Source organism: Gigantopelta aegis, chromosome 15 (genome assembly GCF_016097555.1).
Source record: "Gigantopelta aegis isolate Gae_Host chromosome 15, Gae_host_genome, whole genome shotgun sequence".
NCBI lineage: Eukaryota > Metazoa > Mollusca > Gastropoda > Neomphalida > Peltospiridae > Gigantopelta > Gigantopelta aegis.
In genome coordinates, this window is record NC_054713.1 from 44,439,627 (window position 1) to 44,467,625 (window position 27,999).

General features: G+C 38.2%; 1 protein-coding gene across 2 annotated transcripts; it reads left to right on the plus strand.

Annotated features, from left to right (window-relative positions):
• The first annotated feature begins 3,294 nt into the window (after positions 1-3,294).
• On the plus strand, positions 3,295-27,983 carry LOC121390487 (ran guanine nucleotide release factor-like). Of its 2 annotated transcripts, none has more exons than XM_041522317.1 (6): positions 3,295-3,390; positions 14,069-14,154; positions 15,746-15,859; positions 20,753-20,857; positions 25,162-25,314; positions 26,995-27,983. In XM_041522317.1, the coding sequence occupies exons 2-6, from the start codon at positions 14,075-14,077 to the stop codon at positions 27,107-27,109; spliced, it is 567 nt and encodes a 188-aa protein (XP_041378251.1). In that variant the 5' UTR covers positions 3,295-3,390; positions 14,069-14,074; the 3' UTR covers positions 27,110-27,983. The 2 variants fall into 2 exon arrangements, with proteins under 2 accessions (XP_041378251.1, XP_041378250.1); XM_041522316.1 differs by lacking the exon at positions 3,295-3,390 and adding an exon at positions 7,648-7,685.
• Positions 27,984-27,999: the final 16 nt, after the last annotated feature.

Consider the following 27,999-nt stretch of genomic DNA (forward strand, 5'->3'; position numbering starts at 1 on the left):
AACCACCAACAAATACTGACACTTTAAGACATGAAAAACGCGTAATTTTAGAGTTAATAAAAAAAACTCGTGATTATTCCTGCTAACTGGGGGTAGCCATTTTGTTTCGTTTTTGTGACGTCCGGTGGTATAGCTTGGGGCGAAGTGACGTCAGCTCCGTCCAACTTCTCTATTATGCACAGTGTAAACAAACGCTCTAATTTACGACAAGGTGCTTCGCTTTCATCAACCTGACTTGTAAAACAACATAAATGACTTGATAGTATAATAAACTATTTAACTAAATATATGTTAATTTGCATCAATAGAACGAAATGGAGCTATAGTATTTTACTCTTTTAAATAATCCAAAGAAAAAAATGCATATTATTAGGCCTATTGGTAGGGTACGTTCGAGCAAAAACGACCACTCACGATACCCAAGTAATAATTTTCTTTTCTTTGGGACTACGTAATTGGTCAGTTTTGTGATTTTAGATGGGAAAGTCTACTTAATCAAGGGTTTTACAGAAGTAATATAGATAATCATTTCATTTATTTTAACTGATTTTCGTGCTTGTATCCAATGAAGTTGAAGTGAATTAACGAAATTAGCACGACTGTATTCTGTATTTCACGATGGATGCGCTTTGTTAACTGTAAAAAAAGGCAATATGTGTGGATCACCAAATGGCACTATATTCATGATTTGTACATCGTTATGAGTAAAAGTGTCACATATATGAATAACATCAAACATTGTGCTATTCGTTTTGGGGAAAGTATATATTTATAAATGTGCAGATACATGATAAATACATATGTAATCTTAAAGCAGTGAGCGTCGACCACCATTTTTTACAACCTCATTTTAGTTAGTAGCTAAATAATTTTAAAATATACTGAGCAACATAGAAAACATATATAAAATTCCTACGGGATCAAAAAAAAGAGGACTATATCAGACTCAGTCAGCTATAGAATCATTATCGTTGATAATGTTAGGTAGTACTAAACCAAATAACTTCTGGCTGGGTCAAAGTTCGAGGTGCACTTGTAATTGAGTAGTTAACACCACAAGTCCTGTGATTGTTGATAAGTGTGTGTTGGGTGTAAGCAAAATTAGTTTTATCTGGGCAGAACATGTATGCAACTTTCTTTCATCTATAACCAATATGTCAAGTAGCCTTGTGCATGAAACATGTATGGGGTACAGGGGCGTAGGCTGGGGGGGGGGGTCGGGGATCCGACCCCTCTCTCCCCCCTCCCCCCCCCCCCCCCCCCGCTGAAGCAAATGGTCCGTTTTCAGAACTAAAACATACAGCTTTATACATATGGAGTTTCTGGTGGTGCAAAAACAAAGTAGAAAAGGTCCACTTGGTTCATATTCGACCCCCACCCCAGGTCCAGCTCACGCTACGCCCCTGGGGTACCTGTAAACAAAAGTACTAAAATTTTGTGCAAAACTAGAGGTGTTGTAAAAACATCTGGTTAAATCGAAAATGAGCCATGAAATGTGGAAAGGTACCATTTTCTTCAGTAAATACTTTGAGTTAGTGGTTGTAGTACTGATATTTATGAGTCATAGTTTGGTTGATAAATTGCATATAGTGTTTTAACAATAAATGTTAACATGGTCGTCTATGGAATTTTATTTGGTATAGTTCAACCGTTAGCGTCGCTCGCTGTCACTGAACGCGTGGCGGGTAGCAGTCTAATTTAAAACGGCGTCTGTTCGCGTGTGTTTGAGAACCGATACTGGATTTCGATTCCATGTCTAACCGTTCCTGTTGGCTTGGACGTATGGTATAACGAGACGCGTCAAACTTCATTTACGAATTGTCGCTGGTGTACGTGTGTGATGTCATGTCTTACATACTGTTTATATTACACCCTTTTATATGTTTGATACCAGACAAAGACCACATAGGCCCCCTATTGGATTGTATATTAAATTGTAGTTCATCAAGATTATTAATCTTAATGAACTAATGAAATGGCTGCTCCTTGTCTTCCTAGGCGGGGACGACAGAAGGTAGTGTGTATACCACCTGATTAAACCTCACGTAGAAGACGGGTATATTTTCAGTAAACATAAATACACTTTAGAAATAAACAGCCTACTACAATCACCCATCGTTAGACCTGAATTAAATCACAACAGAATGGGGGCTAAGTTAGTTCCATCTTAATCTCAGCAACACCTCTGACTGTAAGAGAGCTAGACGTAAATTTGGACATAAATACGCTCTCATTACAGTCAGAGACCAAGCTATGTATTTTTTTGGCAATTCCCGACAACCAAAAAGTTGGCAAAGATTTCCGCTCTAATACCACAACAATCCTATGTTTGACGTCAAATACCTTTACATCGATAATTTTCGAGTTAACTGATTAAAAAAAAATCCACATATTAATCACTAATACACATACTACAGAAAGAAATCCGACAGCACCCACATTCAGCTACGCTTCGTGACACTCCATCGCAAGAATTACAAAGCTCGGTGACCTATTTCGTGACGTAGATCACGTGATCTCTAACACAGTGATAAAATTACCAAATATTTGACATCCAATAACCGATGATTAATGAATCAATGTGCTCTAGTGGTGTCGTTACACAAAACAAACTTTTTTTGGTGATTGTCGGGCACTTGTCGTTTTGAGACGGCCCCTGGAAGACGGAATGGCTGAGTGGGCGATCATGTGACGCTTCGTCACGATATAGGTCGGTGAACTTAGAATTCTGCTGTCCGGAGTTTGCCGAAGATTAGCTGAATGTGGGTGCTGTCGGGTTTCTTTCTGTAGTGTGTGTATTAGTGATTAATATCTGAATTTCTTTTAATCAATCAACTCGAAAATGATCGATGTAAAGGTGTAAAGGTATTTCACGTCAAACATAGGATTGTTGTGGTATTAGAGCGGAAATCTTTGCCAACTTTTTGGTTGTCGGCAATTGCCAAAAAAATACATAGCTTGGTCTCTGACTGTAATGAGAGCGTATTTATGTCCAAATGTCCGTCTAGCTCTCTTACAGTCAGAGTACTCGGGCTATAGTGTTACCTATATAGTGCCAGCGTCCTCTAGCGCTGCTCTGTTTACATCTGATTTAGTCTTAGATATAAACAGACCAGAGTTAGACGACACTCGAGCTAGGTGTTAACCGTACGAACTTTACCAAAACGGTACTTAAATTAGTATTATTCCTTATATTTATATTAATGATTTATTTCTAAGTTTATAGCTTTTAAACGTGATCGGTCCTTTATTTTGGTGATGCTCTGACAACGAATGGAAAACACACATAAGACAAAACAATATGGCTGCCCCCATGAAACGGTTGTGCAATTTAACTTTGTGTAGTCCGATTTAACTGGATGTTTGAATGCACAAGTCAGAAGACTCGTAGTGAGTAAAATTAGAGCAAAGTAGCCGACTCCCCCCCCCATACATACACCAACAATATACACACATTTAATTCACCCATTTATCTGGATCCAGAATCAATATTATTAAAACTTATTTTTAAAAATATTTTCTTTCTTTTTTTATATTTTTTTTATATCCGAGCAGTAAATGTAATTTTTGGTTAATTCATTAAGATAAATGTCGAGCGTAACTCGACGTGTACTTGCTTTCAATATTTATCTTGATGAACCAATATCAGTAATCAATAGTCGCTCAGTGATGTCGTGGTTAACCGTTAAGCCATTAAACAACAGTTTATGAGCTTATTTTAATGACTCTTATTGGTAGGTGTAATACCACTACACCCTCTTCTCTCACACTAACCACTAGTGCTGCAACGATAAATCAGTATACTGGTATACCGCGATAATTGATCAGCTCGATATGAACCGCGGTACAGTTTTGCGTATCATGATGTTTACATGCTATTTTTTCCTTGTATCTTAATTGACTTGAAATAGGAATACGGCTATGGCTATCATCTTCAAAGAAATAAAGTGAGAATTGCATTTCGCTGTTTTTCCTTGAACTCGGAATATTTCGGCCGATCGTTCAAAACACCTCGGCCAATAACCTCTGGTTCGGTCGGTCTGCCAAAACATTGTGACTCAATATGTATATTTCCGTGTCAAGCGAGCAACAATGGAAAAGCCCGATAGTAAGGATTTCCAAATGTGACAAGTTATAAATAGTTTGACACCGTCACACCGGTGTTCTAGTAGACTAGTATCGTGTTTAAAAAACAAATTGGGGCCTAAAACATTTAGCCTGACAGCTGAAACTAATAAAGATCATTAAAAAGTTTATGCCTTCTGCTGTCATTTAAAAAACAAAACAAACCCATAAATATTAAATTTAAATAATATCAACTATATTGCAATACATATTGCAATATGGTTTCTTATATCGCAATATATTATGAATGTATCGCAATATGGTTTCGACCATATTGTTGCACCCCTACTAACCACTGACAACTAACCAACTGTGCTGGCCAGATAGCTGAGGTGTGTGCCCAGGACAGCATGCTTAAACCTTAATTGGATATAAGCACGAAAATAAGTTGAAATAAAATAATAATAGTTGCACACATCACATATTAATTGATATTTTCTAAAGCTTGCGAGCACTAGCAAATCAGTGATGTCACATTTATCAGCAAATGATAAAACAAGTTACACTTCCTGGTCCGTTAACAGAGTTTGTCTAAATTGAAAACATTTTGCTATGTGATTTAAATCATTTGTTTTTTCATCGGTGAAAAGTTAGTTTTCTCTAATACCAAATATAAGGGTCTACAAACGAAAACTGCCGAACTGATAGAACAAATAGGATGGAGTGCGTGACTATTCATTACATATTACGTAGTACGCCACACACACACAGATATATTCATACATACATTCGTACATACATACATACAGCTCTAGGCCAGAAAGGATTTAATTATTCCCTGTGCCAGTGCATTAATATCTATGTATGTAACCGTCAATATATAGATATTCATACATCAATACACACATGTATACATACATACACAGACCTTGTCTTTTAAGGTGCGCGAGTGCGATCGCGCTGGTACATGTGACTCAATATGTATGGTACAGCGCACATAATTTCAATCTGGCAAGTGTGAAAAATAACGCACGTTACACTTAACAAACAGCGCACATAAAATAATTGTGTATACCTACTGATTGCCACTATTTACTTTATGAAAGACCCATTTAATAATACCAGAAGAAAAATGTGACGTGAACGGTAGCATCCATGCAAGCTATTAATATATGACTGGTACTTATCTTTGCTATACAAATCGAAAAACACTGGTTTAATAGACATCTTTGAAGACATACCAATCCGATCAAAACTCCTTTGCCTATTTAATTTATTGTTAATTCGAAACAATCCACTTTTGTAAGGTAACAGTGAATTAGATCCCTCATATTCCTGATTGGCAAGTGTATATTTAGACAGTCCCCAGTCAATGTGTCTACACACACTAAAAACACGTGCCTCTTTTCTTAAGATCACAGGGTATTGTGTGATAACTGCGCGGACGCCCCTAAAATCGTAATAGCAATATCAGCCATCCTGCTTTATTACTGTACATAATTCTGTAAAACCCTTGATTAAATAGACTTTCCCATCTAAAATCACAAAACTGACCAATTACTTAGTCTCAAAGAAAAGAACATTATCACTTGGGTATCATGAGTGGTCGTTTTGGCTCAAACATACTCTACCAATAGGCTAATAATATGCACCATTTTTGGGGGGGATTTTTTTTAAGACAGAAAAATACTGTAACTCAGTTTCGTTCTATTGATGCAAATTGAATTATATTTAGTTAAATAGTTTATTATACTCTCAAGTCATTTATGTTGTTTTACAAGTCAGGTTGGTGAAAGCGAAGCGCCTTGTCATAAATTAGAGCATTTGTTTACACTGTGCATACAAGAGTTGGTCGGAGCTGATGTCACTTCACCCCAAGCTATACTACCGGACGCCACACAATCGAAACAAAATGGCTGCCCCCCAGTTAGCAGGAATAATCATGGGTTTTTTTTTTATTAACTCTACAATTACGCGTTTTTCATTTGTTAAAGTGTCAGTATGTGTTGGTGGTCTGGGTGTGCATCTTTCAGACACATAAGGCTCTTGTTTGAGTTGACTGTCCCTTTAAATTGCCAAAACGGGACATTGGTCGCATTTGGCGACCTGGCCACAGTTTGTTTCGAGTCCTACTCGTTGGGACAGAAAAACATCTCAGTTCATAGAAGGTGATTGATCCTACAACCTTTGCATCTTATGTAAGCACTTCGTCGGTGGGCCCATTGGGCAATTTCTCATCCAGCCAGTGCACCCCGTCGGTGGGCTCGCTGGGCTATTTCTCATCCAGCCAGTGCACACCGTCGGTGGGCTCGCTGGGCTATTTCTCATCCAGCCAGTGCACCCCGTCAGTGGGCTCGCTGGGCTATTTCTCATTCAGCCAGTGCACCCCGTCGGTGGGCTCGCTGGGCTATTTCTCATCCAGCCAGTGCACCCCGTCGGTGGGCTCGCTGGGCTATTTCTCACCCAGCCAGTGCACACCGTCGGGTTTGAGGTTTCCTCCCTTAGGCTATATCAAAATTACCAAATGTTTGACACCCAATAACCGATGATTAATAAATCAGTGTGCTGTAATGGTGTCATTAAACAAATCAAACTTACTTCCCTTGCACCACTGGACATATGGAGACCCAGTCTTTCATGTGTATTTTGACTATATAATATATATATATATTACTGTCTCAGTCTGTTGTGAGTATTTTCCCCATTTTATGTTGTATCACCTAACAAATGTTCACTTGCTGAGTTTGCTGCAATTACTGGCCTTGGTAGTGCTGTGGTTAAGTCATCAGACTTACAAGTGGTATGCACGGAGTTTGCATCTCGGGATCGGCATCCACTCATAGTTTAACAACTTGGTGGGTAAGACCACTACACCCTCTTCTCTCTCACTAGCCACTAACAACTAACCCACCGTTCTGCTTAGACACCCTAGTTGGTTGATTTGTAAGCCTGGAACAGCACGCTTGAACCATAATATAAGCACAAAACATAACATGGTATAATCTAGATTAATCTGTAATTTTTTAACGGTCACATTTTGGTGAATTGGTAAAAAAATATCTTTTCCGAACAGCAAATGATTTTGTGCACATAGCGAAATGATCAAAGGGAACATTCAACTGTGTTATAAACTTTTTCGTGACTTCTGTCGACTGCAATGCTGATTTCAAAGAGATACTTTGTATTTTTATCACACCAGCAATGTAGGCACATTCTCTTAAATTATTTTCTTCCCAAAACGCTGATAAGATTAGCCAACACATCTTTTGTAATTTTCTGATGATCAATTGCAGGTTTTGCACAAACAGTCCGTAATTTATGTTGATGTTGGTTTTGCTTAACCGACAGACAAACGACAAAATTGTCTGTGCCAAATTTTATGCACTGACTTTGATCAATCAAAAACATTGTTCTTGCACTTGAATAAAACTATTAGCTTATTTGGACGGGTGAAAGTGTTGGTGGACAGGAAGTTTTCTAGATGTAGTTATCCAGAGGACTAGTGAAATATTCTGCTTATTTGAATTTCTATTGCTGGTAACATTAAATCATTATAAGTACATTATTTTTTCAGTGTCTTTCATTGGTGTTACTAATACTTAGTACAGGTGATGACCTCGGTAAGTTTATTGTGAATGAAATGCTGTCATTACTGATACATTATTAAGATACTTCTGATTAACTGTGACTTTTTAACAGCTAAACTTGCATATTAAATACATTTACTTGTTTATAATATCAGTTAAACGTTAAAGTTTGTTTTGTTTAAATAACAACACCATTGGAGCACAATGATTAATTAATCATCGGCTATTGGATGTCAAACAGTTGGTGATTCTTACACATAGTCATTAGAGGAAACCCACTACATTTTTACAGCAAGTGATTTTTTTTATGCACACACATGAAAACACATACCGCAGCCTTTGAGATATCAGTCATTGTGAATGGCTGGAATGAGAAATAGCCCAATGGGCCCACCGACAGGGATCGATCCTAGAGCTACATCCTGCCTCATTATAATATTAAAGTCTGTATATTCAGTTTGTTTAGTGCGGGAGATAGCCCAATGGGCCCACCGACAGGGATCGATCCTAGAGCTACATCCTGCCTCATTATAATATTAAAGTCTGTATATTCAGTTTGTTTAGTGCGGGAGATAGCCCAATGGGCCCACTGACAGGGATCAATCCTAGAGCTACATCCTGCCTCATTATAATATTAAAGTCTGTATATTCAGTGTGTTTAGTGCGGGAGATAGCCCAATGGGTCCACCGACGGGGATCAATCCTAGAGCTACATCCTGCCTCATTATAATATTAAAGTCTGTATATTCAGTTTGTTTAGTGCGGGAGATAGCCCAATGGGTCCACCGACGGGGATCGATCCTAGAGCTACATCCTGCCTCATTATAATATTAAAGTCTGTATATTCAGTTTGTTTAGTGCGGGAGATAGCCCAATGGGTCCACCGACGGGGATCAATCCTAGAGCTACATCCTGCCTCATTATAATATTAAAGTCTGTATATTCAGTTTGTTTAGTGTGGGAGATAGCCCAATGGGCCCACTGACAGGGATCAATCCTAGAGCTACATCTTGCCTCATTATAATATTAAAGTCTGTATATTCAGTTTGTTTAGTGTGGGAGATAGCCCAATGGGCCCACTGACAGGGATCAATCCTAGAGCTACATCTTGCCTCATTATAATATTAAAGTCTGTATATTCAGTTTGTTTAGTGCGGGAGGTCCACCGACGGGGATCGATCCTAGAGCTACATCCTGCCTCATTATAATATTAAAGTCTGTATATTCAGTTTGTTTAGTGCGGGAGATAGCCCAATGGGTCCACCGACGGGGATCGATCCTAGAGCTACATCTTGCCTCATTATAATATTAAAGTCTGTATATTCAGTTTGTTTAGTGCGGGAGATAGCCCAATGGGTCCACCAATCGATCCTAGAGCTACATCCTGCCTCATTATATATTAAAGTCTGTATATTCAGTTTGTTTAGTGCGGGAGATAGCCCAATGGGCCCACCGACGGGGATCAATCCTAGAGCTACATCCTGCCTCATTATAATATTAAAGTCTGTATATTCAGTGTGTTTAGTGCGGGAGATAGCCCAATGGGTCCACCGACGGGGATCGACCCTAGAGCTACATCCTGCCTCATTATAATATTAAAGTCTGTATATTCAGTTTGTTTAGTGCGGGAGATAGCCCAATGGGTCCACCGACTGGGATCGATCCTAGAGCTACATCTTGCCTCATTATAATATTAAAGTCTGTATATTCAGTTTGTTTAGTGCGGGAGATAGCCCAATGGGTCCACCAACGGGGATCGATCCTAGAGCTACATCCTGCCTCATTATAATATTAAAGTCTGTATATTCAGTTTGTTTAGTGCGGGAGATAGCCCAATGGGCCCACCGACGGGGATCAATCCTAGAGCTACATCTTGCCTCATTATAATATTAAAGTCTGTATATTCAGTTTGTTTAGTGTGGGAGATAGCCCAATGGGCCCACTGACAGGGATCAATCCTAGAGCTACATCTTGCCTCATTATAATATTAAAGTCTGTATATTCAGTTTGTTTAGTGCGGGAGATAGCCCAATGGGTCCACCGACGGGGATCGACCCTAGAGCTACATCCTGCCTCATTATAATATTAAAGTCTGTATATTCAGTTTGTTTAGTGCGGGAGATAGCCCAATGGGTCCACCGACGGGGATCGACCCTAGAGCTACATCCTGCCTCATTATAATATTAAAGTCTGTATATTCAGTGTGTTTAGTGCGGGAGATAGCCCAATGGGCCCACCGACGGGGATCAATCCTAGAGCTACATCCTGCCTCATTATAATATTAAAGTCTGTATATTCAGTTTGTTTAGTGTGGGAGATAGCCCAATGGGCCCACTGACAGGGATCAATCCTAGAGCTACATCTTGCCTCATTATAATATTAAAGTCTGTATATTCAGTTTGTTTAGTGCGGGAGGTCCACCGACGGGGATCGATCCTAGAGCTACATCCTGCCTCATTATAATATTAAAGTCTGTATATTCAGTTTGTTTAGTGTGGGAGATAGCCCAATGGGCCCACTGACAGGGATCAATCCTAGAGCTACATCTTGCCTCATTATAATATTAAAGTCTGTATATTCAGTTTGTTTAGTGTGGGAGATAGCCCAATGGGCCCACTGACAGGGATCAATCCTAGAGCTACATCTTGCCTCATTATAATATTAAAGTCTGTATATTCAGTTTGTTTAGTGCGGGAGATAGCCCAATGGGTCCACCGACGGGGATCAATCCTAGAGCTACATCCTGCCTCATTATAATATTAAAGTCTGTATATTCAGTGTGTTTAGTGCGGGAGATAGCCCAATGGGTCCACCGACGGGGATCGATCCTAGAGCTACATCCTGCCTCATTATAATATTAAAGTCTGTATATTCAGTTTGTTTAGTGCGGGAGATAGCCCAATGGGTCCACCGACGGGGATCGATCCTAGAGCTACATCTTGCCTCATTATAATATTAAAGTCTGTATATTCAGTTTGTTTAGTGCGGGAGATAGCCCAATGGGTCCACCGACGGGGATCGATCCTAGAGCTACATCCTGCCTCATTATAATATTAAAGTCTGTATATTCAGTGTGTTTAGTGCGGGAGATAGCCCAATGGGCCCACCGACGGGGATCGATCCTAGAGCTACATCCTGCCTCATTATAATATTAAAGTCTGTATATTCAGTGTGTTTAGTGCGGGAGATAGCCCAATGGGCCCACCGACGGGGATCGATCCTAGAGCTACATCTTGCCTCATTATAATATTAAAGTCTGTATATTCAGTTTGTTTAGTGCGGGACATAGCCCAATGGTAAAGTGCTCGTTTGATGTGTGGTGGGTCTTGGATCGATCCCCATCCAGGGCTTCTAGAATTTTTTCTTAAATCCACTAGCCATGGGATCAGTGATTTAAAACATTTACTATCCATGATTAAAAATTCACTGTACCTACTTAACTTAAATTTAATACAATTTTACTAAATAATAGTACCGGTAATAATCAGATATGTCATCTAAAGAGGGAGATTAAGCCTAAAAACTCTAACATTGTGGGTGGGTGGGTCGGTCAGGATGTTCATATTTACAAAATATATCTAACTGCTGTATTTGACAAATGTTTTTCACTAGCCATTGGGCATGGCAATAGTAGTTATTTACTAGCCCAACATTGAATATCACTAGCCATGGGAGTCGGGCTACCATAATCTAGAAGCCCTGTCTGGCATGGCAATAGTAGTTATTTACTAGCCCAACATTGAATATCACTAGCCATGGGAGTCGGGCTACCGTAATCTAGAAGCCCTGCCATCGGTAGGCCCATTGGGCTATTTCTCATTCTAGCCAGTGCACCACGACTGGTATATCAAAGGCCGTGGTGTGTGCTACAAGTCAAAATTATCATGCTTACTGGGATGGATATTATTACAGAACATTGCGAAGCATCTGCAAAAATCACGTATGATTGTTTCTCGAGTTCCGAGACATGCAGTATCCGATGATTAATAAATCGATGTGCTCTAGTGGTGTCTTTAAACAAAACAAACTAACATTTTCAGTATGTTACTGATTATCCAGGACTCCCACTTTAAGAATTTGTTACCAATGGTATGTATGTACGTACTTACATACGTATGTACGTACATACATACGTATGTACGTACGTATGTATGTATGCCCACAAATAACTGTCAGGTCAGATGTCGGGAATTAACGTGCTTATATCAATTTAATGTTTAAGCACGCTCGTTGCGAGCACAATTTCTGACTAGAGCCAGAAACTACAAATGTACTCAATAACCTGATGGTAATTCTAATGTCTATTTACATGCTCACCCACCATAAGTTTGGCCTGACTACAGCACTCTTAACTGATTGCAGGTACATGTATTTTCATCCAGCAATAACTGAAGCACTCCTTTTCTGCTGAAGGCTGTATCTTGGTTGCAGCAAAAGCTTGTTGATCCTAATGTTTTATATACATGTACTACATCTTTCTTTTTTTGTTTTTTTTAACACATACCGGGTAATCGATGTGGTTGGTCTGGGATCAATCCCCGCCAATGGACCCATTGGGCTATTTCTCGCTCTAGCCATAGCACATGGTATATCAAAGGATGTGGTATGTGCTATCCTGTTTGTGGGATGGTGCATATATAAAAGTTCCCTTGCTACTCAACAAAGACTCCCACGAGGTGCTCCCAACAACTGGCCATGCCCTCTGAAGGGTAGAACCGGGAAAATTGCCCAACTGATCAAGCCCTCCGAAGGGCTCAATGGGTAGGTGTAAGGCCACTACACTCTCTTCTCTCTCACTAACCACTAACCAACTATAGTGTTTTCCCTAGCTTGTTTTAGCATGGTGCAGCACCATGCCTCAGTAGTCTAGCACCATCTTGCCTTAATCAGCACCATGCTGCCCTGAAATTAAACAAGCCTTTTTCACTAATTAATTATAAATTTGCCTTTATAAAACACCTAAAAAGGTATTATTAATTAATAAGTACCCTGAAAATGGTGGAAATGCCTCAAAAGTGTTTGGTCTACCATGCCTTGCCAAATTTCTAGGGAAATCACTAAACTAACAACTAACCCACTGTCCTGGACAGACAGCCCAGATAGCTGAGGTGTGTGCCCAGGACAGTGTGCTTCAACGTTAATTGGATATAAGCACGGAAATAAGTTGAAATGAAATGACAATACTAAATCAGTGTGTTGTAGTGGTGTCGTTAAATAGAACAAACTGTAACTTTGAGTCAGAAATACATGTATGTGTATGTTTCCCATCATTACAGTTTAAATAGAACAAACTGTAACTTTTAGTCAGAAATACATGTATGTGTATGTTTCCCATCATTACAGTTTAAATAGAACAAACTGTAACTTTTAGTCAGAAATACATGTATGTGTAGGTTTCCCATCATTACAGTTTAAATAGAACAAACTGTAACTTTTAGTCAGAAATACATGTATGTGTATGTTTCCCATCATTACAGTTTAAATAGAACAAACTGTAACTTTTAGTCAGAAATACATGTATGTGTAGGTTTCCCATCATTACAGTTTAAATAGAACAAACTGTAACTTTTAGTCAGAAATACATGTATGTGTAGGTTTCCCATCATTACAGTTTAAGCTGGATGACCAACATTAATAGCAATTTGACAGATTTCTTCAGAAAATCTGTAGCCAAATTGAAGTAGCATTTAGCAAAACAGAATTATTATAATGTTTTTATTTAAACTAGCTATACGCACACAAATGACACTCAGTTTTCAAAATAGCTTTTTGGCAAATTGATAATAACATTATTATAGTTGTCAGATTCAACTTTAAATCACATCTGGTGATGACAGTTTATTAACCTGTGCCCCTACGCGTGCTGTAACCTCACCGTGGTGCAGGGGTGTAACATGCTCTTTGAGAATGGCCAATACAGCACAAATCCCCTTGTTTTCTTTGGGATACAACATAAAGTTTTAAGTAAGTCAGTATCTATCTGTGATATTTGTATTTTTGTACAGTTCTTCACACTGTGTTTTAATTTAAATCTTGAATTTTTATATTGATGTTTATCATCGCTTTATTTGTTTGCATTACCATGGTTTGACACCCAATAGCCGATGTACATGTATTTTTCGTGCTGGGGTGTCGTTAAACATTCATTCATTCATTCATTTTATTAACCTGTGCAATACACCTCTTTTACATTCCACTACGCATGTCCATGTGGCGGAGCAACTCGTGGATGCTAACCGTGAACTCGTGCGAGATCTTGCAAAAATAGCCCTGTGTACACGTTGTGGGGCATAGACAATAGGAGGCCACACAATAGGAATTATAATATAAAACATACAAAGACCAAAACATACAAAGACCCAGTCTTTTATGTGTATTTGCAGGTGCATTGACTCAGTTTGTTTTGTGTATTACAGAAACAAATGGATGAAGGTGAAGGTCACACAGATCTCTTTGGTGGAGCTCTTTCTGCAGTTATACCAAAACAAGCCAAAGATGTCAGGTGTGTCTCGTAAACCAACATTGAATATAGAGGATTCATCACAAGGTTTTTTTTTTAATATGTAAAATATCAACATTGATTTAGACAGGCATTCTGTGCTACAGAACATAAAGCAAATTTGTGGCAATGAAAATTCCCAATTTGATGTGTAAATATTTGGACTGGTGTACCTTTAAAGTGTCAGTATGTGTTGGTGGTCCGGGTATGCATCTTTCCAACACACAAGGCTCATGTTTGAGTTTACTGTCCCTTTAAAGTGTCAGTATGTGTTGGTGGTCCGGGTATGCATCTTTCCAACACATAAGGCTCATGTTTGAGTTTACTGTCCCTTTAAAGTGTCAGTATGTGTTGGTGGTCCGGGTATGCATCTTTCCAACACACAAGGCTCATGTTTGAGTTTACTGTCCCTTTAAAGTGTCAGTATGTGTTGGTGATCCGGGTATGCATCTTTCCAACACACAAGGCTCATGTTTGAGTTTACTGTCCCTTTAAAGTGTCAGTATGTGTTGGTGGTCCGGGTATGCATCTTTCCAACACACAAGGCTCATGTTTGAGTTTACTGTCCCTTTAAAGTGTCAGTATGTGTTGGTGGTCCGGGTATGCATCTTTCCAACACACAAGGCTCATGTTTGAGTTTACTCTCCCTTTAAAGTGTCGGTATGTGTTGGTGGTCCGGGTATGCATCTTTCCAACACACAAGGCTCATGTTTGAGTTTACTCTCCCTTTAAAGTGTCGGTATGTGTTGGTCGTCCGGGTATGCATCTTTCCAACACACAAGGCTCATGTTTGAGTTTACTGTCCCTTTAAAGTGTCAGTATGTGTTGGTGGTCCGGGTATGCATCTTTCCAACACACAAGGCTCATGTTTGAGTTTACTCTCCCTTTAAAGTGTCGGTATGTGTTGGTGGTCCGGGTATGCATCTTTCCAACACACAAGGCTCATGTTTGAGTTTACTCTCCCTTTAAAGTGTCGGTATGTGTTGGTCGTCCGGGTATGCATCTTTCCAACACACAAGGCTCATGTTTGAGTTTATTGTCCCTTTAAAGTGTCAGTATGTGTTGGTCGTCCGGGTATGCATCTTTCCAACACATAAGGCTCATGTTTGAGTTTACTTTCCCCTTTAATCTAAACAATAAAATATTATATGCAAAATCTGATTTCAGTTATTGAAGACAATCTCCACTAGTTCAAATAAGTATACCTAAGTAGCGGTTAGAAACTAGGGTATGGCACATTATGTTGCTACGTTGTTATACACGGTAGCCATTGCTTAGATACTACAGGTTCAATGTACATGTAGTCGTAGTCTGGTAATTAGACTGACTCGAAATAACACCTATGATGGGAATGTCCATGTATCTCACACCTAGGTATTAATAGGGAGCTGCGCTGCTGTTACTCGGTGATGGTATGACTGGCCTCAGTGGTCAAGTGGTTAGGCCATCGGATTTAAGGCAGGTAGGTATTGTAGGGTACCGTCTCTCACCTAGAGCAAGTTTTAATGACTCGATGGGTAGGTGTAACCTTAATTTGATGTAAGCTCGAAAATAAGTTGAAATGAAATGGGGGTTTTTTCTCTCTTTTTTTCAGTACAATACGAGAAATTCCTGACAACCAGGAAATATTTGCCCACAATCTGACCGATCAGAGTATTATCGTTGAGATTTTAGAATATGTTGACCAGGATGATGAAGAGGCTGTCAAGTAAGAATGACATCATAAATACAATGTCGGTCTGTGTATAAGATGTACTTACAGTGTGACAGATCAGAGTATTATCATTGAGATTTTAGAATATGTTGACCAGGATGATGAAGAGGCTGTCTAGTAAGAAATAAATACAATGTTTGTGTCGGTCTGTCTGAGTATGAGAGATGTTTGCCCATGATCTGATGTCGGGGGTTTCTTCCAGAGGGTACGAAGAGTAAAATTACATACCTAACATCTTAGAAATTAATGGATACATTTAAAATGTTTTTTTTTTTTTTTATAAAGATTATAATAAGACAACTGCTGTTTAAAGTGTCTCTGTAATGAAACACATATTTTGCTATCTTTTGGTACTTATATATCATGTTTACAATGTATATGAATCCTACCAAATTTTAAAAAGATCTGAAAAGCCGGGTTTTTTTTTTATATATATGTATGTTAGTAATAATCGATCACATTTTTAGCCTTCTCTGGAAAAAACACTCGAAGCTACACACCGAGTTACATAATGACGTGTGACGTCACAACAGGGCTTGGCTACATGCCGGTAATCAAAGAGAATGATACAGACACTTTCAAGACATTTCGGCTCTGGTGCGTTTGGCCCCAAGCCGACACATGGGACCACAATACAAAAAATCTGTGCACGAAACCATTAAATTTTTTGTTTTGTAATGCTGATATGTGAATACTGTTTGACATATTCTACGAATAGTCGATAATAAATAATTGCGTCCTGTATGGATGCACAAATATTACCATGAAAGGTGTTGCAGCTATAGTTTGTCCCATCATTCTATAAAACTTTTTCGTAAATAATTTCAGTTTTCAGAGGCGTCGGAACTGGGGCGGCAGTTTCTCAATATGAGTGTTAAAGATAATATCATCTTTTCTGATGGAACCATCAATCTTTCCCAAAACTATGTTGACAAATGTGTTTGCAATTGGTTTGTTTAATGCATAGATCAGAGCATAACCATCAAACATGTAAGGTAAGAAAACTGTCAGTCTACAAATTATCGCTCTACGTAGCATTCGGATGATTTCCTTTCCACAAGTATTATCCCAGTTGATCATGCAGGATCAGAGTAACAATGTTTTTTCGTTTCTATTCAGTATTCTATGGAACATGGGGTTATATTAGTTTGTAAGTATGGGCTCATCATTGGAGATGGTTGTGGATCCAAAAATAGCACATTCAACCAAATAGGAAATTATGATGCAGCTATATATACACAATTTTTCATCCAAGCATGAAGCATATTCTCGAGGTTGAATGCAGACAGACACATAACACCAATGGCGTAGCTTTATTTTATTTTTCTCATGACACTGATATTTATTAAACAGACGTTTTTTTCCTCTCTGGCTATGCCCCAGAACACTATTAATGACTTGCTATATTGGTCACCCTAAAGGTTATAGCTTTGATACCATTTGGGTAGTCATCAAATACTGGACAGGACATACTCCACTTGAAACACATTGATGTCACGGATCGCAGTAGACATTGTGGATTTCCTGAACCAGTTGATAATTTGTATGGTGATACGACATCATTGATAAAGCCAAGATGGAGAGAAGGCTCTGGAGGTGTTTCCACATTTGAAAAGAGCTAATTTCTAAACATACTTTTAAAGCATTCCATAATTTGACAGTAGTCTACCTCCTGCTTAAGGAGATTGGAAAACTAATTTGAATGTAGCAAAACAAGGCAGATATGTATTCCAGAATACACATGTACTACAGTCCAGTGATGCTATCTATCAATCATAATATAAAACCGATTAGTTATATGACATTTGTTCATGTTGAATGATAAGTTTAATCATAGAAACCAATTAAGACATACCATTTTAATTGTTGATAGAATAAACAGTGATATTGTCTTTAATTAGATAATAACATTATATCTTAAATATTGATGATATTCAACCACCACCACCCCCCCAAAAAAAACCGCCCAATAATTATAACAATAATAATAATAATAATAATAATAATAATAATTTTCCTTAATTTATGCCAAATTACTTCAAATGATCTTAACATGACGGGGTACCTACCCTCTTTGTAAATCTTACACTATATAACATTAAGCATGTGTCCCCATTTCTAACAAAACATGCCTGAAATTGTATTTGCCTACTCGTTTCGAAAGGCAGATGGGATCTGTTTAAATCCCCAATAATATTATATGAAGCATATTTCATTTCATTCTACACCAAAACCAAAGACTAAACAAAACATGTATAAATTTATATTTCATATTTTTATTCATAAACATCTTTCGAACAATTGGTTCACTTAAAAATAGCATTTGACTTTATTCAGGGTGAGAAACAGTCGATTTAGTGAGTACTTCTTTGTCTTTGGGTAGTGGCTGACAGAGGAAACAATTTCGACATACAATTAAAAACATGCACATTCTCCGACCGGCTTCGGTGGCATCGTGGCAGGCCATAGGTCTACAGGCTGGTAGGTACTGGGTTCGGATCCCAGTCGAGGAATGGGATTTTTAATCCAGATACCGACTCCATACCCTGAGTGAGTGCTCCGCAAGACTCAATGGGTAGGTGTAAACCACTTGCACCAACCAGTGATCCATAACTGGTTCAACAAAGGTCATGGTTTGTGCTATCCTGCCTGTGGGAAGGACAAATAAAAGATCCCTTGCTGCTAATCGGAAGAGTAGCCCATGTAGTGGCGACAGCGGGTTTCCTCTCAAAATCTGTGTGGTCCTTAACCATATGTCTGACGCCATATAACTGTAAATAAAATGTGTTGAGTGCGTCGTTAAATAAAACATTTCTTTCATGCACATTCCCAGTTAACGTACTGCTATACCAATGCAAATTATAATAGCCTGTCAGTTTGTATGCATTGTAGAACCAGTTATCTACATACAGTATCTGGAAGAATGTATTGCACGAAATTAGTATTGTAAAATAAATGCATTTTTCGTTTCATATTTCCAAATTACATACAATATTTAGAAGAATGTATCGCACAAAATTTATACTGTAAAATAAATGCATTTTTTATTCCAGATTTCCCAGTTAACATGCAGATTATACTGACCAATTAGATACATTTAATAATCAAAAGTAAACTTTTAATAGCACTTTCTGGAAATAATATAGACTTACAGATAAAAAAAATAAACATTTCGATTTTGACCCCAACTAGCTTCTAAAATAACACCCAAAGATCAAAATGACATGAGTACCTACCTTTACCATAAACCATACTCTACATAGATCTCAATAAAGGTCAATTTAGCATGGGTACCTACCCTCACCATAAACCTTACCCTGCACAGACCACAATAAGCATGTGTACCATTATGTTTTTTTAAAAGACATGTTTTAGACACATTGTTTCGAGATAAATTGATTTTAATATCAAGATTCCCCATAATATGTTGTGGTATGTTCTATTCTGTCCGTGGGGTGGTGCATATAAAAGATCCCTGGGTAATGTAGCGGATTTCCTATCTAAATTCTAATGTAATCATATCTACATGTATGAAGAGTGAACCTTATGTAGCATATTTGTAAAAAGCCCTACCCTCAAAGTTGTGAAAAGTTAATTTTTCCTAATTTTACGTTAAATGGCCTTAAATGACCCCCAAAATTACCTTTAAAGGTCACTTTTGCATGGGTACCTACCTCACCATAAACCACATCCATCGTCATCATAAACTGCATCCATCCTCGCCATAAATCATACCCTGTACAGACCTCGGAAAGCATTGATCCCCATCTAATTTCTAATAAACCATGCTCCAACATGTGGACATAACCTTTTCCTAAACATGTCCCCCTTTCATTGAATTATGGATCTGCCCCTGAAATTTCAACCAGAAAGCACCCCTACTAGATGTGTAATGGATATATCTATAAACCAAAGTCATAATATGAACATTATTGATCAATATTATTGGAAATAATTAAAAGAAAGGAATGATTTGTGTCATTTACAGCATATTATATATTCAGAAACAATGTCCTTCATTTGACCTTGAAAATGTAGGTCAAATTGACCAATTATGAAAGTCCAGCAAATCAAAATGGAAAGTTTGGTATTAAGCATCACAAAAACATTTACAAACAAATTTACTTTAACGTACCATTAAAAATATGCCAATTCCCAATTAACGTACAGGTTTAGACAAGTAAGAGTTGCAGATCTGAAATCTACACATACTTTTACATAAGAATCTTTGTTCAAAACTTCCTGACTCTCTGACATTGATAAATCGACCTGGCTCCTGGACACCCAACAGCCGATGTATTTTTTGTGCTGGGGTGTCGTTAAACGTTCATTCATTCGTTTTACCATGCGACTGTTTTGCAGTGTCACTGTTTTACATTGTGATTGTTTTACAGTGTGACTGTTTTATGTTTTACAGTGTGACTGTTTTACAGTGTGACTGTTTTATGTTTTACAGTGTGACTATTTTACAGTGTGATTGTTTTATGTTTTACAGTGATTGTTTTACAGTGTGACTGTTTTATGTTTTACAGTGATTGTTTTACAGTGTGACTGTTTTATGTTTTACAGTGATTGTTTTACAGTGTGACTGTTTTATGTTTTACAGTGATTGTTTTACAGTGTGACTGTTTTATGTTTTACAGTGTGACTGTTTTATGTTTTACAGCGTGTATGACTGTTTTATGTTTTAAAGTATGATTTTTTACAGTGTAACTGTTTTATGTTTTACAGTGTGACTGTTTTATGTTTTACAGTGTGTATGACTGTTTTATGTTTTACAGTATGATTTTTTACAATGTGACTGTTTTATGTTTTACAGTGATTGTTTTACAGTGTGACTGTTTTACAGTGTGACTGTTTTACCGTGTGATTGTTTTTTATCTCCAGGACTCACTTTGATGATCTGGCGGACAGTAATGATGCTGTGAGTGCCGACGATTCCCAGATCCATGTCGTGGAGGTGATTCCCGCCGATCAGCTGGCCATGGCTCAGTATGTGTAGTTGTACTTGTTCTCATTCACGAGAGGCAGGACAGTTTTTTAATTTTTTATATTTGTCTTCCAAAATGGCCACTGAATACTGAATTAGACATAAAGCGATTAAAATTTTCAGGTAGTGTTATGACAAGTCCACCACTGCTGGTCACTTTATATAAACAATATTGAAGCCAGTTCCCTTCTGCAAAGAATATGCAATTTGATATTCTGACACAGTAACTGTTGTGCCTGCTTGTTTGATGACAGTCAAAGTGAAATAAAGTTAGATGAGTAGAATTAAAGTTTTCTTTAACGACATCATTAGAGCACATGGATTTATTAATCATCGGCTACTGGATGTCAAACATTTTGGTAATTTTCACATATAGTCTTAGAGAGGAGACATTTTTCCATTAGTAACAAGGGATCTTTTATAAGCACCATCCCACATACAGGATAGCACATACCATGATCTTTGATATACCAGTCGTGGTGCACTGTCTGGAACAAGAAATAGCCCAATGGGCTCATTGATGGGAATTGATCCCAAACCAACCATGCATCAATTGAGCGCTTTACCACTGGACCACTGGACTACAATGTGAAGGTTGGCGATCCTTGCATCATTGCCTTACAGTGGGAATACATATTGTAAGGATGTGTCGGGGAGGAAATATACTCTTCGAAAAAAAGTCGGGGAACTCTAATAAGAATTTATAATTGCTAAAATTGTAAGGTATATTTGCTGTGGGGAATGGTTATATGATAATAGTGAATTAATTGGGCAAATATTACAACCGGTAGTTCAGTATTATGGTAGGTTTTATGACCACCAAATATTTGGTGGGGGGGGGGGGGGGGGGGGGGGTGTGTGTGTTAGATTGACAGAAATAATGTTCCACAGTGATTAATCGACCTTCCTGGAAATTGTCAAAATATTTAGCTGAAATTTTGTGTATAGCTTTATCATGTACTGTTGCAGATCAAGTTTGACTTTCATGGCGAGTTAACCATTCTCGATGAAGTTATAGCCCTTGAACTTAGGAGATGTAAAAAAAAAAATTCCGGACTCTTTGTTTTTTTGCAGGAAGCCTTGAGATATTGAGCTGAAATTTTATTTATAGCCTTATCATGTGCTGTTACAGATCAAATTTGAGAAAGGGAGTTATGGCCCTTGAACTTGGGAGATACAAAAAATTCCTAGGTTCGGTAGGGGACATGTATTGCTTTAGCATTACCCTCAGATGCTTGTTTAAACTGAATGAATGAATGAATGAATGAATGTTTAACGACACCCCAGCACGAACAATACATCGGCTATTGGGTGGCAAACTATGGTAATGCAAATAAATAAAGTGATGATCAACATCAATATAAAAATTCAAGACAAACTAAAACAGTGTAAAGAACTGTGCAAAAACACAAATATCACAGAATTTTACGGATACTGAATTTTACTCAAAACTTCAATTTTGTGCTGTATTGGCCATTCTCAAAGAGAATGTTACACCCCTGCACCACGGTGAGGTTACAGCACACGCAGGGGTGTTTAAACTGATACAATGCTGCTGGGGGGTTTTGGGGTTTTTTTTTGTGTGGGTTTTTTTTTTGGGGGGGGGGGGGGGGTTCACAAATTTATATTTCTTTTCTTATTTATTTTATTAGTAGCGTACTACTGTAGCATTTATAATATCTCTATATAGTGCCTCGTATATAGGAGGACAGCCACTCCGAGGAAATCCTTTACTAGCGATTTCATCCCTCTTGCATAGCCACACAGAGGACTGCCACTCCCAGACTAATTGTACGCGCAGGTCTAACTTTAGTCTCTGTACTACATACTTCTGAAACAATGCAAGTCAAGGTGCAAACCTTGGCTGTTCTATCATTTTGTCTTCACCCCTGTATTATAAATGAGATTTAATCTGTATAATTTAATGGTAATCTGTAAAAAAAAAAAAAATAATAATAAAAAAAAAAAAAATATATATATATATATTTATATATACTGGATTTATTTTTCAAAAATTGTTATTTGAGTTGGTATGGGTTCAAAAGTTAATCAATTGTTTTTATATGAATTTTAACTTTCTTCATTATGAAGTTGCATGCCAGTTCGTCGGTTTCCTTATTAAATGTGTATATATACTTCTATATATCTATATTTAAATTAAAATTTAAGTTGCTCAATGAAAACTTATTCATAAGCTGCTTATTTTGCGCTAATAATTTTAATACTGTCACTTGATCACAACGACCCATAGCTACATTGTAAATGACCGGTGATAAGTTTAGATTTTTTTTTTTTTTTTTTTTTAAGTGATACTTATTAGTGCCATTTTATTCATGCTAGTTCTTTGTTTTGTTATTAATAAGTAATATACCGGGTAAATAGTAATAGCAATTGTTCATGTAGATGTACATGTAGTCTTAGAAAAGAAACCCACTACATTTATTTTTTCATTAGTAGCAAAGGATCTTTTATATGCACCATCCAGCAGACAGGATAGCACATACCTCTGCCTTTGATATACCAATCGTGGTGCACTGGCTGGAATGAGAAATAGCCCAATGGGCCCATCGATGGGGATCGATCCCAGACTGACTGTGCATTAGATGAGCGCTATACCACTGGGGTCTGTCCCGCCCTGATTTAAACAAATGCTTAATTAAGTCTTTAGTAGACGCAGCCAATGTTTTAGTCGGGTCGGGTACGTTTTGAACATGCTCATATGCCACTAGAGCTTCGAACATGTCTCGGGACAGAATCTTTTAGCCTTTAATAACAAACGCCACATAACAAGAGGCAAGCACATTAGTTCTCAAATCTCGGACCGGTCACAGCCCAGTGACCCAGTGACAGCTGCCGGTCAAAGACTTCTGTGCTCGGGATGGTCTCTTCTCGTCTCACATGTTTCCTCTGACAGCTCACATGTTTGATTTTAGTCAGCACAGCGGCCAACTGAAAACCCAACTCGTAGGCCCAAAAGCCCGGTTATCGGGCTCAGCTACCCATTATTTTCAACACACAATGGGTTTTCTTCAGACGACCTGGCATTTATCACCTCATTGTTAATCACTAGTCTTTTTGTCTGGGTTTTTTTGGGGTTTTTTTGTTGCCTTTTTCTCTTTTTTTTTTTTTTTTGCCTTTTGAGGAGTGGGGGTGGACGAGGGGCTCTAGCTTCTATATCAGCATCTGTAAACTACAGTACATCCCCCATAAACAGTGTGTTTTTAAAAAACAGTAATAATAAAAAATAAAAATCCATCACAATCAGTGTGCGAGACCTTAAAGGGACATTCCCGAGTTTGCTGCAACGTTTAAGATGTTATCGACTAACAGAGACTTTTTAACAACTATAGTTACATATCAAATATATTTTTCTGGATAAAATATTAGTGGCTGTATATTGAACGTGTTTCTGATCGTTCTAATATTTGTACTAGGTTAAATTTGCTCTTATTTCCTAAAATATAGTTTTTTCGTATGTACGAAATTATTTGAAGACAAAATCCAGTTTGGGCTTCTTACAAATATTAACATGACCAGAATCACACTGAATTCTGATATTCTAAACAAGAAAATATATTTAATATGTAAGTTTAATCGTAGAAATATTTTATTAGTCGACAACATCTTACAATGCAGCAAACTCGGGAATGTCTCTTTAATAAAGGCATCTGTTGGTCAATCCCCAACGTTAACACAAACGTCAATAAATATTGTTTAAAAAAAAAAAAATCTTTATAGATATTGCTTGAGAAATTGGACTTTGAAGCTTTTTGTTTTGTTAGTGGCTTCGTTGTCGTTCTGGGATCAATCCCCATCACTAGGACCATTTGGCTGTTTCTCATTCCAGCCAGTCCACCACGACTGGTACACCAAAGGCTGTGCTATCCTGTCTGTGGGATGGTGCATATAAAAGATCCCTTGCTACTAATGGAAAAATATAGCAGGTTTCCTCTCCAAGACCATATGTCGAAATTACCAAATGTTTGACATCCAATAGCCGATGATTAATACATCAATCTGCTGGTATTTGGTGATTGCCCGCTCAAACCTATGCTACAAGGGGTCGGGATGTAGCCCAGTGGTACAGCTATCGCCTGATGCGCGGTCGGTCTGGGATCCATCCGCGTCGGTAGTCATACTGGGATATTTCTCGCTCCAGCCAGTGCTCCACGACTGGTATATCAAAGGCTGTGTGATGTGTTATCCTGTCTGTGAGATCGTGTATATAAAAACATCCCTTGCTGCTGGGTACTAAAAATGTATCATGTTTCCTCTCCAAGACCTGTGTGTTTGTTGCGTATTCCAGATGCGAGAAGGCGTTCTACGTTCGCGGGCAACAGAAGATTGCCAAATTCAAGGAGGCCGCAAAGAACACCGTCAACATCCACCTCGGCCTCTTCCGGCTACCGGCCTTCACCACCGACATCCTCGTCACATTCAACGACCCCGTCAACATCAAGTCAGTCAGAGTTTTGTAGTAGTTGGTGTTGTTGTAGTTGTTGTAGTAGTTGTTGTAGTAATTGTAGTTGATCTTGTAGTTGTAGTCACAGTAGTAGTTGTAGTTGTTGCAGTTTTTGTAGTAGTAGTGTTGTTTGTGTTGTTGGTGTTTAGTTGTTGTAGTTGTAGTAGTTGTTGTTTGTGTTCTAGTTGTTTAGGTGTTGTAGTAGTAGTTGTTGTTGGTGTTTTAGTAGTAGTAGTTGTAGTAGTAGTAGTGCTTGTAGTTGTTGTAGTAGTTGTAGTTATTGTAGTAGTTGTTGGTGTTATAGTAGTTGTAGTTAGAGTTGTAGTTGGTGTTGTATTTGTAGTAGTAGTCATAGTAGTGGGAGTCGTACATTGAGTATTGTCACTAAGGTCAATGATTTTAACGCTTGACAGTCCAGCAAAAAAATTTGAAATAAATAATAATCATTAAAGTGTTACAATACTGGCCTCGGTGGTTGTTGGTATTGTATTTATTGTTGTTGTTGTTGTTTTGTAGTTGTTGTTGGTCACATTCAGTGACCCCGTCAACATGAAGTCATGGAGATTGTTGTTTTTATATTTCCCCATTTTAGCGTCACAGACTCTTCTTTCACTCTATTGTAACCCAAATGTGTTACAGAGTTTCAAAAACAAAAAGTGACCATAATTAAGTATTGCTTAAGCATCAACCTTTGTGTTAAAAGTTTTGCATTTAAATCAGTAAGTCTTAGATCAGTGAAACTTGGTTTTTACTAGGACCTAAGTTTGTACATCACAGTCGCACCGAGACAGTGACTGGCAGGCGAACCCTTTACTTCTGTGGACATCTTGCTTGTCGTGGTTCAACAGTGTATTTTCAATTACCAAAGAATTTACAAATCTGAACGACAAAGCCGTTATCCACTATCAAAACCATATCTCCGTACAATGCAGAGTCTAACGGGGCTTAGCCCAAATAGGGATTTCCATGAATCTCTGTCTAGTGTCTCGTCTACAGGACAGTCACTCCTGGTTGTCTACGGGACAGCCACTCCTGATTGTCTACGGGACAGTCACTCCTGGTTGTCTACGGGACAGTCACTCCTGGTTGTCTACGGGACAGTCACTCCTGATTGTCTACAGGATCTTTTACTGGACAATACATCCTTCCAGCACTGCCAAAAAAAGAGGACTGTCACTCACAGACTAGTTTACTAAATAAAAACACACACGTCCTGAAATTTATTATGGCTGTACAAAGGTTACCCTTGACTTGTGACCCTTGTTAAAGGAACATTCCCGAGTTTGCAGCATTGTAAGATGTTTCCAACTAATAAATATTTCTACGATTAAACTTACATATTAAATATATGTTCTTGTTTAGAATGTCAGTGTCTATATATTCAATGTGTTTCTGGTCGTCTTAATATTTGTAAGAAGCCCACACTGGATTTTGTCTTCAAATAATTTCGTACGTACAAGGAATTGGGAAATACAATGAAATTTAACCTAGTACAGATATTAGAACGATTAGAAACACGTTTAATATACAGCCACTAATATTTTATGCAGAAAAATATACTTGATATGTAATTACAGTCGTCAAAAAGTCTGTTAGTCGATAACATATTAAAAATTGCAGCAAATTCAGGAATGTTCCTTTAATGTTTATTTTAATTTATTCTTCTTTTCGTTTCAGTCCACACAGCAGCAGCCACAAGTCAGTGGCTACGTCCGCCGACCTCTGGATGGACACGGACTTCAAACAACTCTTGAAATCATTGAAAATCAACGACACGGCCATTTTCGGCTAAACCTCACACTGGTTTTTTTTTTAAGTTGAACAAATGCGGTTGACACAACACGTTTGGTTTGTCGAATGCGCATCGATGTCCTCTGGTGCGCTTTGAACTGGAAGACATCCAATAGCCGATGATTAATTAATCAATCAATCAGTAGTGAACGGGAAGTGGATTCCTTGATGTTAACCCTCGTCACGCCGGCCGCGAAAGCGCATTGCTGCAAAACTGATGCAATAAACAGAATACGGTTGTGATACAAGAGGAGGGTCCTATTCTTTCATTATGACGTCATGTTTGGGAATCTGTCATTGCTTTCGTATAACTGCAAGCAATTAGAATCGCATTCTGTCATTCACCGATGACACACCAGATCTGAACGACAAAACCGTAATACGTGACCAGGGCCCCTTTTTACGAAACGATCTTAGCGCTAAGACCATCTTAAGTGCATAGCTACCTTATGCACTTGTGATGATCTTAGTGCTTAGATCGCTTCGCAAAACGGAGCCCAGGGTCATATCTCTTGGGCATTTTGGCAAAATAGTGGCTCATTGTATAGGAGGACAGTCACTCCCGGGGAGATCCTTTACTGGAGATTTTACCCGTCATTGAAAAAAACACAACCCAGCAGAACTGGAAGTCAATTCCAAGTTCTGGTTCCGTTTTAATTTCGTTAAAAAGAAAACCACAACGAAATGAGCTGGATGTGAATTCCAACTTGCACATAGTAATATAAGGATGTTCAGTAGATTAGACATGCATCAAAGTACTTCGTAACCGAAGATGATGTTGGAACAACTGAAAGATAAACCGTACTCAGTGCGCATCACAGCGCATTTAGTGTTTCAAATGTTTGGCATGTCAGCAGTAAAATAATGTATGCAGATTTCAACATATTAATT